Raw genomic sequence first — 15,294 nt, 5'->3', positions numbered from 1 at the left:
TTACTTTAAAAAAAAAAGTCACATTATAGAACAAAAGATACTTTGCTGTCAACTTTTATTTTTTCAGATTAGTGACAAAGGCAAAAATGGATGTCTTGTGGGATGGACCGTCTTCCAACAAAGAGGTTTCCCAAAGCGTGGAGAGCGAGGACACCTGAAGACAAACAAAAAAAGTAAGTTTAAAAGAAATCTTCATGTTGCTGTGCAGAAAATACATGTTTTCTAACCCCTAACCCTTTTTTTCACACAGTGAATATGCGCCTACCACCGAGTGGAAGCTGCTTCGAATGCCGCAGACATACTCTTGGTTACCCCTCCCCGCCGTTTTAAGCCCTACTATACTATGTCGTTTTTTAAGCCTAACTATACTCTGTTGTTTTTTAAGTCTTACTATACTATGTTATATTTTAAGCCTATGTCGTATGTAAGCCTTGCTATATTATGTCGATTTTTAAGGGGAAAAAAAACCTTACTATACTATGTTGTTTTTTTAAGCCTTACTATACTATGTTGTTTTTTTTTAATTACTTTTTTTGTACTAATAATTGTAACAGACAGAACAATAAATACCCCTGCTTTCTTTTGTGGACCTTGGTTGAAATCCTACTTTGCTCTGCTTACCTAACTTTTCCCACTTGAAGGTACCATAAAGAACTAAGTGTCATCTGGGAGTGAAAAGAGACAATACAACAAATACCACTGCCAAATCTTGTAAAGTGGTGGATCAGTGGATAAGTCATGAGACTTCCAACTCTTTGGTCTTGGGTTCAAATCCCAGTGCAGGCAAACATTTTCCCAATATTATTCAGGTAAATGGAAAAGACAAAAGTACAAGTACAACTACTTTCTCTCACAAGGTGGTGGATCAGTGGTTAAGTCATCAGTCTACCACATCTGAGGACTTGGGTTCAAATCCCAGTGCAGGCAAAGATTTTCCCAATGTTATTCAGTTTAAAGAATAAGTTTTAATGCCTAAGTGTCTAACTTAATAAGTATTCAGTGGTGGATGAAACATTTAGTCAAAAAAATGACTAAGTGTTTAAACCCATTTCCTTGGATAAAACGCACAAGTACTACTGCTTTCTCTCACAGGGTGGTGGCCCAGTGGTTAAGTCATCAGTCTGCCACATCCGAGGACCTGGGTTCAAATCCCAGTGCAGGCAAAGATTTTCCCACAATTGTTCAGGTAAAAGAATAAGTATTAATGCTTGAGTGTCTAACTAAATAAGTATTCAGTGGTGGATGAAACATTTAGTCAAAAAAATGACTAAGTGTTTACACCCATTTCCTTGGATAAAACGTACAAGTGCTATTGCTTTCCCTCACAGGGTGGTGGTCCAGTGGTTAAGTCATCAGTCTGCCACATCTGAGGACCTGGGTTCAAATCCCGGTGCAGGCAAAGATTTTCCCACAATCGTTCAGGTAAAAGAATAAGTATTAATGCTTAAGTGTCTAACTAAATAAATATTCAGTGGTGGATGAAACATTTAGTCAAAAAAATGACTAAGTGTTTACACCCATTTCCTTGGATAAAACGTTTCAACACCCATGTATAAGTGGGGCACGAGTTGGTGTAGTGGGTTGCACACTCGCCTTTGCACGGAGAGAACGTGAGTTCGCTTCCCGGTGTCGGCGGTTCACTGACCAAGCAAGCGGTCGAGGGTCGGCCGAAGGCCGACCCGAGAACGCCTTTCGCACAGACAGGTCCTTCAAGTGTCTTCCGAACTGCCGAAGGCAGTTCGGAATATAACCTTTTGCTGAAAAGTATGACTAAGTGTTTAATATAAATTAAAAAGTTTTTTTTTTTCCCCCCTTCTTGTTCCATTTTCCAGACCACATGGTGTAGTGATCAGCCAAAGTGCGACAGCGGGAATCGAACCCAGGTCTCCCAGACGGGAGTCCAGTGATCTAACCTCTGCGCCAACCCAGTGACTACACTTTCCTTTGTAATCATTTGAGTTTCTTGAGAAGAAGTCCACAGAAACAACTAAGTGAAAAAGTGTCCGAACCGGGACTTGAACCCACGTCTCCCAGACGAGAGACTAGGAGTTAACCTCTACGCCACGCCAGACACAAGAAATAAAGAAATAAGGCCTTACTATACCATGTCATTTTTGTTTTTATTCCTATACTATGTCGTTTTTGAGGGGGAAAGCCTTACAATACCATGTCATTTTTTGAAAGAAATTAAAGCCTTATTATATAGCTATGTTGTTTTTTAGGGGGGAAAGCATTACAAAACCATTTTAGATAAACTTAGATACTTTTTTATAAATGTATTAAAAGCCCTGCATATGTGTTTATTTTAGCTTTTTATATATATTTTTAGATTTTAAAAAATGATTTTTGAACGAAAAACTGAAAAAAAATGATTAAAAAATTCCAATGGTTGATATAAATTGGGGGAAATCGGGAAATTTAATATACTCTTCGTCTTAATTTGGTCCTAAAACTGAAAATCGGCACTCATGATTTACTTTCTCGGGCCACACAAAATGATGCGGTGGGCAAGATTTGGCCCACGGGCCGCCACTTTGACACATTTTCTATACATGGTCATTTTTTTTAAAAAGCCTTACTATGTCGTTTTTTTAAAGCCTTACTATATGGTCATTTGAGGGGGGAAAGCCTTACTATACATGGAGGGTTCAAATCCAGGTAAGCCCATCTGTGAGGAGTTCTTCCCAGGACTGCATGGGTAATCTCCAGGTACCTAGATGTGAGCATGAATGGTTGTCCGTCTCCTCCACCACTGGTGGGATAGGCTCAGGCACCCTCCGCGACCCTGGTGGGGACAAAGCGGTTCAGAGAATGAATGAACAATCAAAGTTGGTCTCATTTCATCAGGCTATCAAGTTAGGTAGATTCTCACGGACCGCAATTAAAAGCCTGTGATATTCAGTTTTTTATAGATCTAAAACAATGTTTATTTTTAGCTTTTTAATATATTTTTAGATTTAAAAAATGATTTCTGAACTAAAAACAGAAAAAAATGAATAAAAAATGACAATGATTGATATAAACAGTGGAAAATCAGGACATTTAATATACTCTTTGCTTTAATTAGATCCTAAAACAGAAAGTCGGCACTCATGATTTACTTCCCCGGGCCACACAAAATGATGCGGCGGGCCAGATTTGGCCCCCGGGCCGCCACTTTGACACATTCTCTATACATGGTCGTGTTTTAAGGGGGGGATGCCTTACTAGTATACATGGTCATTTAAAAAAAACCTTACTATACATGGTCATTTAAAAAAAAAATCTTTACTATACATGGAGGGTTCGAATCCAGGTCAGCCCCTCTGTCTGGAGTTCATCCTAGGACTGCATTGGGTTTCTCCAGGTACTGCTGTTTCGATCTGAGCGTCCGTCTCCTCCGCCACCGGTGGGATAGGCTCAGGCACCCTCCGCGGCCCTTGTGGAAACAAATTGGTTCGGAGAATTAATGAACAATCAAAGTTGGTCTCATTTCATCAGGCTAACAAGTTAGGTGATGCTTGTAGATTCTCACGGAGCGCCATAATGCATTGTGAAATTCGCCTGCAGTTTAAATCGGCGTTTCCACGTGTAATCAATAAGATCTCGTGTCAAAATAGCTCAGTACATACCACTCGTCCGTCGTTCGTCTTTTTTTAGGATGGGCAACACCGTCAATAGACCAAATGCGAATTCTAGCTCTAAAAGTCAGGGCTCAAATGAATAATGCTGCGTTTAGACCCAATACACGGTCACCGTCGCACGTCGATGACGTCAGGTGCTGTGCTCCAATACGATTTCGTCTGAGTCCCTTGGGATATATCTATATTAATACGTCACTGACGGCCATCTTTTATGTGTCCGCTTACGGGCCCATGTCAGCCCTTTGCTATGTGGCTTTGGGTCGACTCGCTGGTCGCCATTATTTAACGGCGACAACGCTTGATGAATTAACACGGGGAATAGGTCAAATTGTGTTATTCAGACTGTTAGTAGCAGTTTTCATTACGGTATACATATAAATAAAAGGGTGGACAAATAGAAGTACTGTAGCAGAGGATGATTTTGATCCCTCAACCTCTGGGTTATGGGCCAAACACACTTCCACTACGCCACTCTGCTATGCAGTCATTGCGTTTTAATGTGTTTTTGACAGCAACCATATTTTCATTCCTGTAGACACATAAATGGGTGGACAAAAAAGATCCTTTTAGCAGAGGATGATTTCGATCCATCGACCTCTGGGTTATGGGCCCAGCACGCTTCCGCTGCGCCATTCTGCTGCTCAGGTACTGATGTTTACGATGTTTTGTCCACTACAACTATATTTTCATCCCTGTAGACACAGAAAAGGGTGGACAAATAGAAACATCATAGCAGAGGATGGTTTTGATCCATCGACCTCTGGGTTATGGGCCCAGCACGCTTCCGCTGCGCCACTCTGCTGCTCAGATATTGATGTTTACAATGTTTTGTCCACTACAACCATATTTTCATCCCTGTAGACACAGAAAAGGGTGGACAAATAGAAACATTGTAGCAGAGGATGGTTTCGATCCATCAACCTCTGGGTTATGGGCCCAGCACGCTTCCGCTGCGCCACTCTGCTGCTCAAGCATCTATGTTTACAATATTTTGTCCACTACAACCATATTTTCGTCCCTGTAGACACAAAAAAATGGGTGGATAAAAACAATCTTATAGCAGAGGATGGTTTCGATCCATCGACCTCTGGGTTATGGGCCCAGCACGCTTCCGCTGCGCCACTCTGCTGCTCCGGCATCAATGTTTACAATGTTTTGTCCACTACAACCATATTTTCATCCCTGAAGACACACAAAAGGGTGGACAAATAGAAATATTGTAGCAGAGGATGGTTTCGATCCATCGACCTCTGGGTTATGGGCCCAGCACGCTTCCGCTGCGCCACTCTGCTGCTCTAACGCAAGTGTTTACAATGTTTTGTCCACTACAACCATATTTTCATCCCTGTAGAAACAGAAAAGGGTGGATAAATAGAAACATTGTAGCAGAGGATGGTTTCGATCCATCGACCTCTGGGTTATGGGCCCAGCACGCTTCCGCTGCGCCACTCTGCTGCCCAGGCACAAATGTTTACAATGTTTTGTCCACTAGAAACATATTTTCATCACTGTAGACAAAAAAAAATGGGTGGATAAAAACAATCTTATAGCAGAGGATGGTTTCGATCCATCGACCTCTGGGTTATGGGCCCAGCACGCTTCCGCTGCGCCACTCTGCTGCTCCGACATCAACGTTTACAATGTTATGTCCACTACAACCATATTTTCATCCCTGAAGACACACAAAAGGGTGGACAAATAGAAACATTGTAGCAGAGGATGGTTTCGATCCATCGACCTCTGGGTTATGGGCCCAGCACGCTTCCGCTGCGCCACTCTGCTGCCCAGGCACAATTGTTTACAATGTTTTGTCCACTAGAACCATATTTTCATCACTGTAGACACAAAAAAATGGGTGGATAAAAACAATCTTATAGCAGAGGATGGTTTCGATCCACCGACCTCTGGGTTATGGGCCCAGCACGCTTCCGCTGCGCCACTCTGCTGCTCAAGCACCAAATATTTACAATATTTTGTCCACTAGAACCATATTTTCATCACTGTAGACACACAAAAGGGTGGACAAATAGAAACATTGTAGCAGAGGATGGTTTCGATCCATCGACCTCTGGGTTATGGGCCCAGCACGCTTCCGCTGCGCCACTCTGCTGCCCAGGCACAATTGTTTACAATGTTTTGTCCACTAGAACCATATTTTCATCACTGTAGACACAAAAAAATGGGTGGATAAAAACAATCTTATAGCAGAGGATGGTTTCGATCCACCGACCTCTGGGTTATGGGCCCAGCACGCTTCCGCTGCGCCACTCTGCTGCTCAAGCACCAAATATTTACAATATTTTGTCCACTAGAACCATATTTTCATCACTGTAGACACACAAAAGGGTGGACAAATAGAAACATTGTAGCAGAGGATGGTTTCGATCCATCGACCTCTGGGTTATGGGCCCAGCACGCTTCCGCTGCGCCACTCTGCTGCTCCAACACAAGTGTTTACAATGTTTTGTCCACTACAACCATATTTTCATCCCTGTAGAAACAGAAAAGGGTGGACAAATAGAAACACTGTAGCAGAGGATGGTTTTGATCCATCGACCTCTGGGTTATGGGCCCAGCACGCTTCCGCTGCGCCACTCTGCTGCTCCAACACATGTGTTTACAATGTTTTGTCTACTACAACCATATTTTCATCCCTGTAGAAACAGAAAAGGGTGGATAAATAGAAATATTTTAGCAGAGGATGGTTTCGATTCATCAACCTCTGGGTTATGGGCCCGGCACGCTTCCCCTGTGCCACTCTGCTTTCAACAATCTAAGAAATACATTTTTAAAAAGTGACTGAGTGGCCAATGTGAAAAGAGTTCACTTTTAAATGGTGTTTTTCTTGTGACTCACCTTTGACTGAGTAACTGACCTACATTGATCTGCCTTGCATAAGCTATGACCGACCAACTTGTTGCAGTGCTTTGTCAACAATTCGGATAATTTAGAGTGTTGTTGTTATATGTAAGTCCATCCATTCTTGAATTTCGCTTAACTTAAATAATGCTAGGTGGATTATTTAAAGTCCTCGATCGAAAAAATAAAATAAAACAATCCACACAAAAAAAATACTTGCATTCATTGCTCTTATAATGGGCTTGTTCAGAGTTTTATTAAAATATTGCCAGATTGCCGATTAACAGGGCATTTCTAATGACATTAACAAACTTGATGTATCCAGTTTAATTGGCAAATACATTGAAACAATAAACAAGGAAGCAGCAAATTGTTGCATTCATAACTTTTGAAAACATGGTCATATTCAACCCCTCTTTTTCTGAATATTCACCTGATCTCTTAAAACTGCAAATCCGAATGTATTCGAATAAAAGATACATATTTAAAAAAAAAAACGAATTACATTCCACTTTCGACAAAATAGGAAGTCCAACTTAAGGCACTTGAACTGTTTTCAGTGGAAGAACATTTGATGTTTTCAACCAAAAAATGCAACCTAACATGTACTACAGTTACTTCAAATAATAGTAATTAAATTTGACTGGAAGCATTTCCCTTTATGGTAAAAAAAATGACTTAAAACTTACTTAGTTTTATTGCTGAATTGACTTCATTGCGGATAAGAGGACAAACAAATTGAAATGATTGATTAAAGTTGACATCTTTGTACTATTGCATATGATAGGAAGATTTTTTTACTTAAATCTACTATATATATACTTTGTAATTATTCCATTCTACTGAGTTATTTTCCCTCTTTTGGGTGGAAGTACCAATTATAAAATGAACACTGACTTAATTTAAAATGTTTAGAAGCAAAGCAGCAATGTGAGCAGTTTTTTTCCTGCATTTACTCGACATTTCTACGTTAAAAAAAACAGGTAACATGTAAACAATGTAATTGCTTGCATAAATAATGAAAAATATAAATAATGGAAATAAAGAAAAAAAATGCCACGCGAGACAAAACGAAAAAGAGTTCACATTCAAATCAATTAGAAATATTCAGTCAAAATATAGGAAGTTTTTCTAATTGAAAATCAGGTTTCACTTGATAAACTTCACCACCTTTTTTCAATTATAATTCACTTGATTGCAGAGAATGCATTTTCAAAAAAATGTATTTAAAAATTGTAAATTTGGTCTCTCAGAATTCTTAAGTACACTTAGATACATAAAGTGCTTAACAAATGGAATAGACCAACATCTAAAAATATGTACTTAGTTTTGATAATGGATAAAAATATACTTGAAAGTCAGTGTTCTTCATACAAAATGAAACTTCCAAATATAAAAAGAATAAAAAATATTATACGGGAATGTGTGGAAACACATTAATGGAGTGTACTATACATTTTATTAATTTAAAAATTCAATTTTCTGAATTGTATTCTTCTTCATCTGTTGTGTTTTACATTAACTGTATATTTTATCATTAAAAAGCAATATTTGGTGGTCTAAATTTGTTAAGCACTGTACATACAAAATATATGTATACTGGGGGTAACTCACTTCAAGAAAACATGTAAAAATATAGCTTTTGTTTTCATTTTGGTGCAATAATATTAAAAGTCAATAAGGAGTGGCAGCCATTGCTTATTTTGTGCGCACTGGCGAAATGATTGAAGTCTTCCAAAGAAAGATGATAATCCTTAAAGATAGCGAAATAAACATCTTGACAAAAAGTCTTTCTTTACAAAAAATGAAATAAAGAGGAAGGGTTGATTTCCATCCCTTAGATAGAAGAATGAATTATTGGAAGGTGGTGTCACTTGAACGTAAAGTCACACACAAGGAAGAACAACGAGTTGAGGCCAGCCGGATTATGACCTTTGAGCCAAAGTATGTCCCCGACGTCTGCTGTGGGCCATGAAGAGAAGAACTTTGCGAATGCCGCTTAGGCGGTCTTTCAGAGACGTGATGGCGAGGAAGGGGAGCTGGGCTCGGCCCTCTAATGGAAGAACGGCTAGTAACCACCAACACCACGACGGACCGTTAGGACTGGCCTGCCAAAGATTCAATAAGGTCAAGTCGAGGATTAGGAATCAAAGGATTATGTGGAAATATATATACATCTAAGATTAATCTCATTTCTTGTTAGATTTTTCCTGTTCAATATAGGTATATGTATTAGGTATTAGGTATAGGTATAGGTATTAAGTATTAGGTATTAGGTATAAGGTATAAGGTATAAGGTATAGGTATATGTACATGTACATGTACATGTACATGTACATGTATATGTATATGTATATGTATATGTATATGTATATGTATATGTATATGTATATGTATATGTATATGTATATGTATATGTATATGTATATGTATATGCATATGCATATGCATATGCATATGCATATGCATATGTATATGTATATGTATTTGTATATGTATATGTATATGTATATGTATATGTATATGTATATGTATATGTATATGTATATGTATATGTATATGTATATGTATATGTATATGTATATGTGTATGTGTATGTGTATATGTATATGTATATACATTTATTACCTATTTCCTTATGTCTAAAATGCCAAACTGTTTTTTTCCATATATACCTGAAGTTCAGAGTCCTTCTCAGGTATGGGTCCAAAGTGGCCTTCAATACGTTCCTTTTGCTCAATTTTCAGTGAGTTGACCCAGACCAGCGCCTGGTCATACACCGAGTCATGCAACGACTGCAGCTCGCCCACTGCCAAGCCTTCCACCTACAAAGCATTTATCAACCCAATTTGAATTCTGCAAAAATGACCTCTCCTCCTCTCTCATCCTTATTTGAAATTTTACCTTGACGTCCTCCAGGTACTCTATATCGGCAGTATTGTAGCCATCTCTCTCTCTCTGCTGGACGACTTTAAATCTCCGCCTGCCGATGGTGTCCACCACCGAGCGCCCGTCGGAGAAGAATTGCACGTCGCGAATCTCCAACAGGCAGCCATAGTCTGCAAACCTAGCAAGAAGAAAACAGGGGATATTTTTTTTCCTGCAATATGTACGCATATACGCCAAAAGCCACTGCTGCACACACCCCTTGAGGTCGTCCTCCAGACACATGCCGAAACAGTTGGTTCCCGTCTCCATGCATCGGCGAATCATCAGTCGGTAGCAGGGCTCGAAGATATGGAGAGGACAGGGGACGGTGGGGAAGGCCATGGTGCACACAAATATAGGCACGTTCTTGTTGAGGCTGAGGACACATACACAGTAAGAAGTTAGCGATGGGAAGAAAACATTAAAAAACGTACTTCAATTCTTTCTAAAATGATGCTTTAAGATGAAAAATACTACAATTTTTAACGGATGTTGTTAAGTTAGTTGACTGTACTTTAACATTTAAGGTCAACAGATGGCTTTTATTTATGTATTTATTACAGATTTTTGTTTTATTTATGTATTTGTTACAGATTTTTGTTTTATTTATGTATTTGTTACATACAGAGGCCCTTTTGACAATAAAATGTAAAAATACAGGCTTTCTCTTTATAAGGTTAATAGCTATAAATAGATGTAGTTTTATCTGCTCCCTGGCTGGTGGTACTTGATACTTGGTGTGACGCCTATCTTAGAAGAGGTCAGTGTGTCACCTAGACAGACGAGCTACAGTGGGGCAGTAGGGCAAACCACAGTCCAGGTTATGTAAGAACCAAAAAAGGGCGTGGCACAAAGGGAAACATTACCAAACAAAGAAATCTATAGTCATGTTCTAAAATGTCATATAAATGATCACAAGAACAGAAGGTGTGTTATAATAAGAAACGTCAAGTCAATTAAGAGGAACCTCTAATCTTACTTGGAAAGCTCAGCCATCTCCTCATTGTGGATTTTCTGTCTTTCCATGAGCTCGGACGGAAGATATCTTGCGATGAGGTTTTCCATTAATGTGGTCTTGGAGTATTGTCTTTGGACAAGGTACTGTGGAGACATGCATAGTGACGATCAATTGTGTCCTCGCTACAATGTCATTTTGCAGATAGAATAGTTTGAACTGGAATTTGGCGTACTTCTGATAGCTCTTCTTTGCAGAGGGGACACTTTGGGTTGTGATCCAGACATCTTTTCAGACACTGAAGACAGAAGCTGTGACCACACGGCGTCGTTACCGGCTCGTAGAGCAATCTGGGTGTAAGAATATTTATGTTAACAATTGCAAATGATTCCAAATATATATAAAAATCTCCTGACCTCATGCAGAGAGAACATTCCAGATCTGTCGGGTCCAAAATATCACCAACTGGAGTCCTCCACGGATCCTTCACCTGTACCGATTCTAAAATACCAGATGTCCATTTAGCGTCTTATTTTGGTGGTGCATTATTGCATTAGTAACTATATTTAGTACTCACCAGACTTTAATCTTTTTTTAGCATCACTTTTTTCTTCTTCTTCCATCCCCCTTCCCAACTCTTCTGTGATTCTTCGCTTCCTCTTCTGTAGAAGACAGTGGTCCGTCTTTTGGACCCCCAGATTCAACTCTAATGATGGCTGGATAGGGCCAAAAATCTGGAGGAAGCATGTTACGAAAAGGTTAAGTTTAAACGTATTGTTAAATTATACTCGCAAAATTTTCTCTTACCTGATAGGTCGCACTGACGCCATTTTTTACATGTCTTCTTGTGGGTACGATGTTGGGGACGTCCGAGATGGGCACCTTATCAGTCACCACAGGGGCCAAAAGGTCACTGAGAAGCTTTACAAAATAAGCTGATGTCATTCACAATACTTAACTATTTGCTTTGGGAGTAACTGATAAAATTACAGACATTTTATACAATAAAAACCTTTTTTTAAATTAATTAATTTCCTGTATATTGTATATTAGGTTGTTGAAGTATGTTTGAAATATAAGTTGCATTTTTTTTCCCCATTTTTTATTGATATTACTTATGCATAGGTCTATGATTGGATCAAATCAGTTGATGAAATACTTCAAAAAGTAGTAAGCATGTAAGAGATTGAATACCTTGTGAGCTTCATTTCTGGCCAGTCGACATTCAGGCTCAATGGAGAGACATAGCAGATATTCTCTTAGAGCTTCTTCAGTCCTGCCTAGTGACACCAGAGCATGTGCCTTACGAACATGGCCCTGTTGGCATGAATTAAAAGAGAAGAAAAGCTTCAAATTGAGTTCAACTCCAGGAAATATGTGGATTTTCGTTCTCTGTTATTAGGTCGTACCTTGGACCACAGAGGCATAAGTCTGCAAGCCATTTCAGCATCTCTTAGGGCCTTTTCATAGTCTTTCAAACTGGAGTAGATCTGGGAACGGTTACTGAAGAGGATGTGGTCTGCGGGGGCTAAAGTGTGGAAGAAGAAAAAAAGACGATAAGTCTCATGTTAACCCTGTTTGTATCATATTTGATATATGGATTTTGAGCAATGTGGGATTTTTTTTTGCCCTGTAAAAACTGATGTATCCATATGAAATTAGATATAAAAGTTATAATTTATATTTGTATTTTTGTTGCATTTTTAAGGCTCTATTTGTACAATCAACCATCCTTCAACTGCCATGAAAAATAAACCTTTAAATGTTAAAACCTGACTTATAAGACAGTTTACATGTGGGGTAAGTCATGAAAGAGTGACTTTTGCAATTCAAAAGGAATTGGTGCCATATTACAAAACGTCTGCCTTATAAAACCATGCAGCACTATCAAGGTGACCCACATTCTATGTTTCATAACTACTAAAAAAACGTATGCAAATGTCCCATTAAGCTTAAAGAATATTGAAGATCGACTTATATTCACATGTAACGTAAATCGGAATGAATTAAAAACAGAGATTAAGATAAAAAAACATACCAAAAGGTGAACCTTTGAAATAAAATGAAACCAAAAGAATACATAAAAAAATGTGGGCTTGGCAACTTGACAACTTACTACAAGAAATTCTTTTCATTTCAAAGGCTAATTTCACAGCCAAACTAACTTTTAAAAATTAGTGTAGTGGCAGTGGTATTAGTAGTACCACCAGTAGTACTAGTAGTAGTGGCAGTAGTACTAGTAGTAGCACTAGTAGTAATAGTAGTAGTAACAGCAGCAGCACTAATAGTAGTAGTTGGTGTAGTGGCAGTAGTACTAATAGTCATAACTGTAGTAGTAGCAGTTGCAGTAGTAGTAGTAATGGTAGTGATAAAACTAGTAGTGCTGCTCTACCTGTACTATCAGTTGTAGTAATAGTGCTAGGAGCACGAGTAGCAGTAGCAGTACTACTACTACTACTACTACTACTACTACTACTACTACTACTACTACTACTACTACTACTACTACTACTACTACTACTACTGCTACTACTACTACTACTAGCAGGAGTGTAGTAGTAATAGTAGTTTTGGTAGTAGTAGAACTAATGGCTAGAGTTCCCACTTTTAACATTTAACTAACATTTCCTTAATAGTCATCACTCAAAAGCAGAGAATAAACAAGCAGCTGTGAGTGTTGGAAATGAAGGCTCAAATTTCAGTAGACGTTAACGGCATGTCACGGGGCCGTTATACAAGTGAGGTTTCACATGCAGTCAAACAAAACAGCACAAACAAAGCGCTGTCTATGAATGGTCACGTTTGATCGCCATTGAGAGCGATAGACGCTTAATACATTTGAACTGGGATGTGGAATGGATTCGACGTCCATGGCCGCCAATGGCAGTCAGTGAGTTAACTTGCAGTCTCATCTGCATGTCTGTTATGGAAGTCAAGTTGGCCTGTTAAGTATTCCTAGTGGTGACCTACAATAACACCCTTGACCTACATTCGTGTCATTCTCCCATTACACAACGGCTGAGCCAAGGGGGCGGTGACGCCCTTACGCAATGTTTGGCCCACTGGCCCAGTCGACATTCAGCTGGTTATTCAACACGTGGAGACGCAGTGCGCGTCACGCCCACGCCCACACGCACGCACAACACACACACAGGCGCAGATGGAACTTTGCAGTATGTTTTCATGACATACATTCAAGCGCCCTTAGTTTTGCATTAAGTCCTGCAGTTTTGTAAGCATAAGCATAATAGAAATTAACTTTGAAAGCAGGTTGTTACACGCTGATATTATGATGTGGTGAGATGTTAAAAGTTTGTATTTTAAAGACTCACAAATCAAGATCGCCTGGTTGTATTTCTCCAGAGCAGCTTCCACTTTTTTCTCCGAGTAAAGGCCGTTTCCTTGCCGTCTTAGCTGCCCTGCCTGGTAGACCTTCGGGAACCATTTTGCCAATAGGTTACTGAGGACCACGTTAACCCGAAAACTGGAGACCACCACTCCGGAGCTGAGTCTGCACTCCTTACAAATAACCTCCTTGTCTTTCCTTTCTCTTTCCAGACATTTTTTACAGAAACTGTGTCCACACGCCAAAGTGACAGGCTGGAAGAGAGAACTCAAACATATCCGACAGGAGAAGTCTTCACCCCGGCAACCTGTGGCTTCCACATCGGGGCATCCCATCACCGGCGCCCGGGCTTCTGCATCCTCTCCCCGGCGGTCACCTTCGTTGTCCGGCCTCGTGATGGAGGTCAGGTAGTCGACGAGGTTGTCCAGGTTTTCGGGTTTCAGCCTCTCCATCTCCGCAGCCTTTCTGTACACCACGAAGGCCTCCGCGAATTTGCCCCCGAAAGCGAGCGCGTCTGCCCGCCTCACAGTGAGCTCATGTCGGCTGTCTTCATCCACCAGAACCGCGAGCTGGCACTCGTAAATATCCGCGGCCAGCTCGAAGTTTTTCGCCCGGAATGCTTCTGCGGCGAGCTGCAACATACTCTCGCTTTCTGTCACCATGGCTCCCAGTTTGTTGGAGGGACTCATATGCTTGGAGCATCCCCGCTCGCGTTACGTGTACACGGGGAAGACTGAAGGTTGAATACCGGTACGCTCTGACTTGACTCCGGGAACCACGCGTCTCATTCAGCATCGCCGGGGGAGGGGGCGTTACGTAAAAAAGTCTGTCACGTGATAGAGGTAGAATACTCTCATTGGACAAGCACTGGAGAAGAAGAAAAAAAACATTACAAAACAATTTGCCATGTAACACATTCACACAACGGGAGTGACTGGGACAGCACCCGTTCTGACCTGCATTCTGGAATAGCCGGACAGGTCATGTATATAATTAGATTTTTCAATATTGGAAATGAAACTATATTTCAAATACATACATCAGTTGATTAGGGTTAAAATTGGCACATGGTTTGTATAAACTAACCCCCAAAAACATTGTACCGAAACCTCACCTTGCAATTGAGGTCAGTTTATTATAAACTGTTAACGTTTATTCTCTTAGTTGTCACTTTTAAATTACATTTGATTTCTTAAAAAATGATACATTCTGATTACAATTTTAATGTATTTAATTAATGTTGAAATCTGCCATTTTTCTTATTTAATGGGATTACATCAAGCAGCAAGTATATTACTTCATTTAATCATAAAACACTTTATTGTGGTTGCGGGGTGATGTTTCGAAAGATAAGGCAGTAGTCAATCACGAGGTTTCAGTCGTTGCATAAGTGGTTGCATAAAAAAATGATGCGGTCTACATAATTTCTCTGGTAGTCATGAATATCTTGTTTTATTTACCATCACCACAAAGAAGGAAACAGAGTACAGTTTCCTGATTGCAGTGAAGGTATTTTCCCTCAAATAATTCTTAATGAGAAAACCCTATCAGCATCACATCATTCAGATTGGCACTATTTTCTG

At 39.8% G+C, this 15,294-nt stretch overlaps 1 protein-coding gene, 1 long non-coding RNA gene and 10 other non-coding genes across 15 annotated transcripts in view; all 12 read right to left on the bottom strand.

Moving 5' to 3' along the window:
• Nucleotides 1-3,756, bottom strand: part of LOC144207347 (uncharacterized) — a 166,136-nt gene extending 162,380 nt beyond the window's left edge. The window contains exons 1-3 of one of the 3 annotated variants that reach the window (XR_013328638.1): nt 3,612-3,756; nt 3,272-3,418; nt 2,635-2,785 (exon numbers count right to left, since the gene is read on the bottom strand). This is a non-coding gene — a long non-coding RNA (uncharacterized LOC144207347). Of the gene's footprint in view, nt 1-38; nt 155-363; nt 2,786-3,271; nt 3,419-3,611 lie in introns of those variants that run through there. The other 2 variants (XR_013328640.1, XR_013328639.1) reach the window with 2 other exon arrangements.
• Nucleotides 3,757-4,353: 597 nt separating this feature from the next.
• Nucleotides 4,354-4,425, bottom strand: trnam-cau (transfer RNA methionine (anticodon CAU)). Its single transcript has one exon. It is a non-coding gene; the product is annotated as a tRNA-Met (tRNA).
• Nucleotides 4,426-4,516: 91 nt separating this feature from the next.
• Nucleotides 4,517-4,588, bottom strand: trnam-cau (transfer RNA methionine (anticodon CAU)). The gene has a single exon. It is a non-coding gene; the product is annotated as a tRNA-Met (tRNA).
• Nucleotides 4,589-4,680: 92 nt separating this feature from the next.
• On the bottom strand, nt 4,681-4,752 carry trnam-cau (transfer RNA methionine (anticodon CAU)). Its single transcript has one exon. It is a non-coding gene; the product is annotated as a tRNA-Met (tRNA).
• Nucleotides 4,753-4,843: 91 nt separating this feature from the next.
• On the bottom strand, nt 4,844-4,915 carry trnam-cau (transfer RNA methionine (anticodon CAU)). The gene has a single exon. It is a non-coding gene; the product is annotated as a tRNA-Met (tRNA).
• A 91-nt stretch (nt 4,916-5,006) lies between these two features.
• On the bottom strand, nt 5,007-5,078 carry trnam-cau (transfer RNA methionine (anticodon CAU)). The gene has a single exon. It is a non-coding gene; the product is annotated as a tRNA-Met (tRNA).
• Nucleotides 5,079-5,170: 92 nt separating this feature from the next.
• trnam-cau (transfer RNA methionine (anticodon CAU)) lies at nt 5,171-5,242 on the bottom strand. Its single transcript has one exon. It is a non-coding gene; the product is annotated as a tRNA-Met (tRNA).
• Nucleotides 5,243-5,333: 91 nt separating this feature from the next.
• trnam-cau (transfer RNA methionine (anticodon CAU)) lies at nt 5,334-5,405 on the bottom strand. Its single transcript has one exon. It is a non-coding gene; the product is annotated as a tRNA-Met (tRNA).
• A 256-nt stretch (nt 5,406-5,661) lies between these two features.
• On the bottom strand, nt 5,662-5,733 carry trnam-cau (transfer RNA methionine (anticodon CAU)). The gene has a single exon. It is a non-coding gene; the product is annotated as a tRNA-Met (tRNA).
• Nucleotides 5,734-5,989: 256 nt separating this feature from the next.
• trnam-cau (transfer RNA methionine (anticodon CAU)) lies at nt 5,990-6,061 on the bottom strand. The gene has a single exon. It is a non-coding gene; the product is annotated as a tRNA-Met (tRNA).
• A 91-nt stretch (nt 6,062-6,152) lies between these two features.
• Nucleotides 6,153-6,224, bottom strand: trnam-cau (transfer RNA methionine (anticodon CAU)). The gene has a single exon. It is a non-coding gene; the product is annotated as a tRNA-Met (tRNA).
• Nucleotides 6,225-6,698: 474 nt separating this feature from the next.
• LOC144207219 (LON peptidase N-terminal domain and RING finger protein 3-like) lies at nt 6,699-14,502 on the bottom strand. 2 transcript variants are annotated; one of them, XM_077732554.1, is made up of 12 exons: nt 13,698-14,502; nt 11,775-11,893; nt 11,560-11,682; nt 11,173-11,286; nt 10,943-11,099; nt 10,782-10,866; nt 10,601-10,715; nt 10,390-10,511; nt 9,628-9,786; nt 9,387-9,549; nt 9,158-9,307; nt 6,699-8,590 (listed from the first exon to the last, which is right to left on the bottom strand). In XM_077732554.1, exons 1-12 carry the CDS (start codon nt 14,398-14,400, stop codon nt 8,408-8,410), a joined length of 2,193 nt encoding a protein of 730 aa, XP_077588680.1. In that variant the 5' UTR covers nt 14,401-14,502; the 3' UTR covers nt 6,699-8,407. The 2 variants fall into 2 exon arrangements, 1 of the variants encoding a protein (XP_077588680.1); XR_013328605.1 differs by having other exon boundaries at nt 8,444-8,590; nt 9,158-9,549; nt 10,943-11,081.
• Nucleotides 14,503-15,294: the final 792 nt, after the last annotated feature.

Source organism: Stigmatopora nigra, chromosome 14, assembly GCF_051989575.1.
Source record: "Stigmatopora nigra isolate UIUO_SnigA chromosome 14, RoL_Snig_1.1, whole genome shotgun sequence".
In the NCBI taxonomy this organism is placed as follows: domain Eukaryota; kingdom Metazoa; phylum Chordata; class Actinopteri; order Syngnathiformes; family Syngnathidae; genus Stigmatopora; species Stigmatopora nigra.
Note: the sequence above shows the minus strand (reverse complement) of the source record. Positions and strands in the feature narration are given on the sequence as shown.

Bases quoted from the DNA above. Each gene is read 5' to 3' on its own strand.
- LOC144207219 (XM_077732554.1), bottom strand. From the start codon at position 14,400: ATGAGTCCCTCCAACAAACTGGGAGCCATGGTGACAGAAAGCGAGAGT. The intron at 10,867-10,942 runs GTGAGTACTAAA...CTGGTATTTTAG, and splicing joins TAAAAAAAGATTAAAGTCTG to AATCGGTACAGGTGAAGGAT. The intron at 9,787-10,389 runs GTAAGATTAGAG...ATGTGTCCTCAG, and splicing joins GAGATGGCTGAGCTTTCCAA to CCTCAACAAGAACGTGCCTA.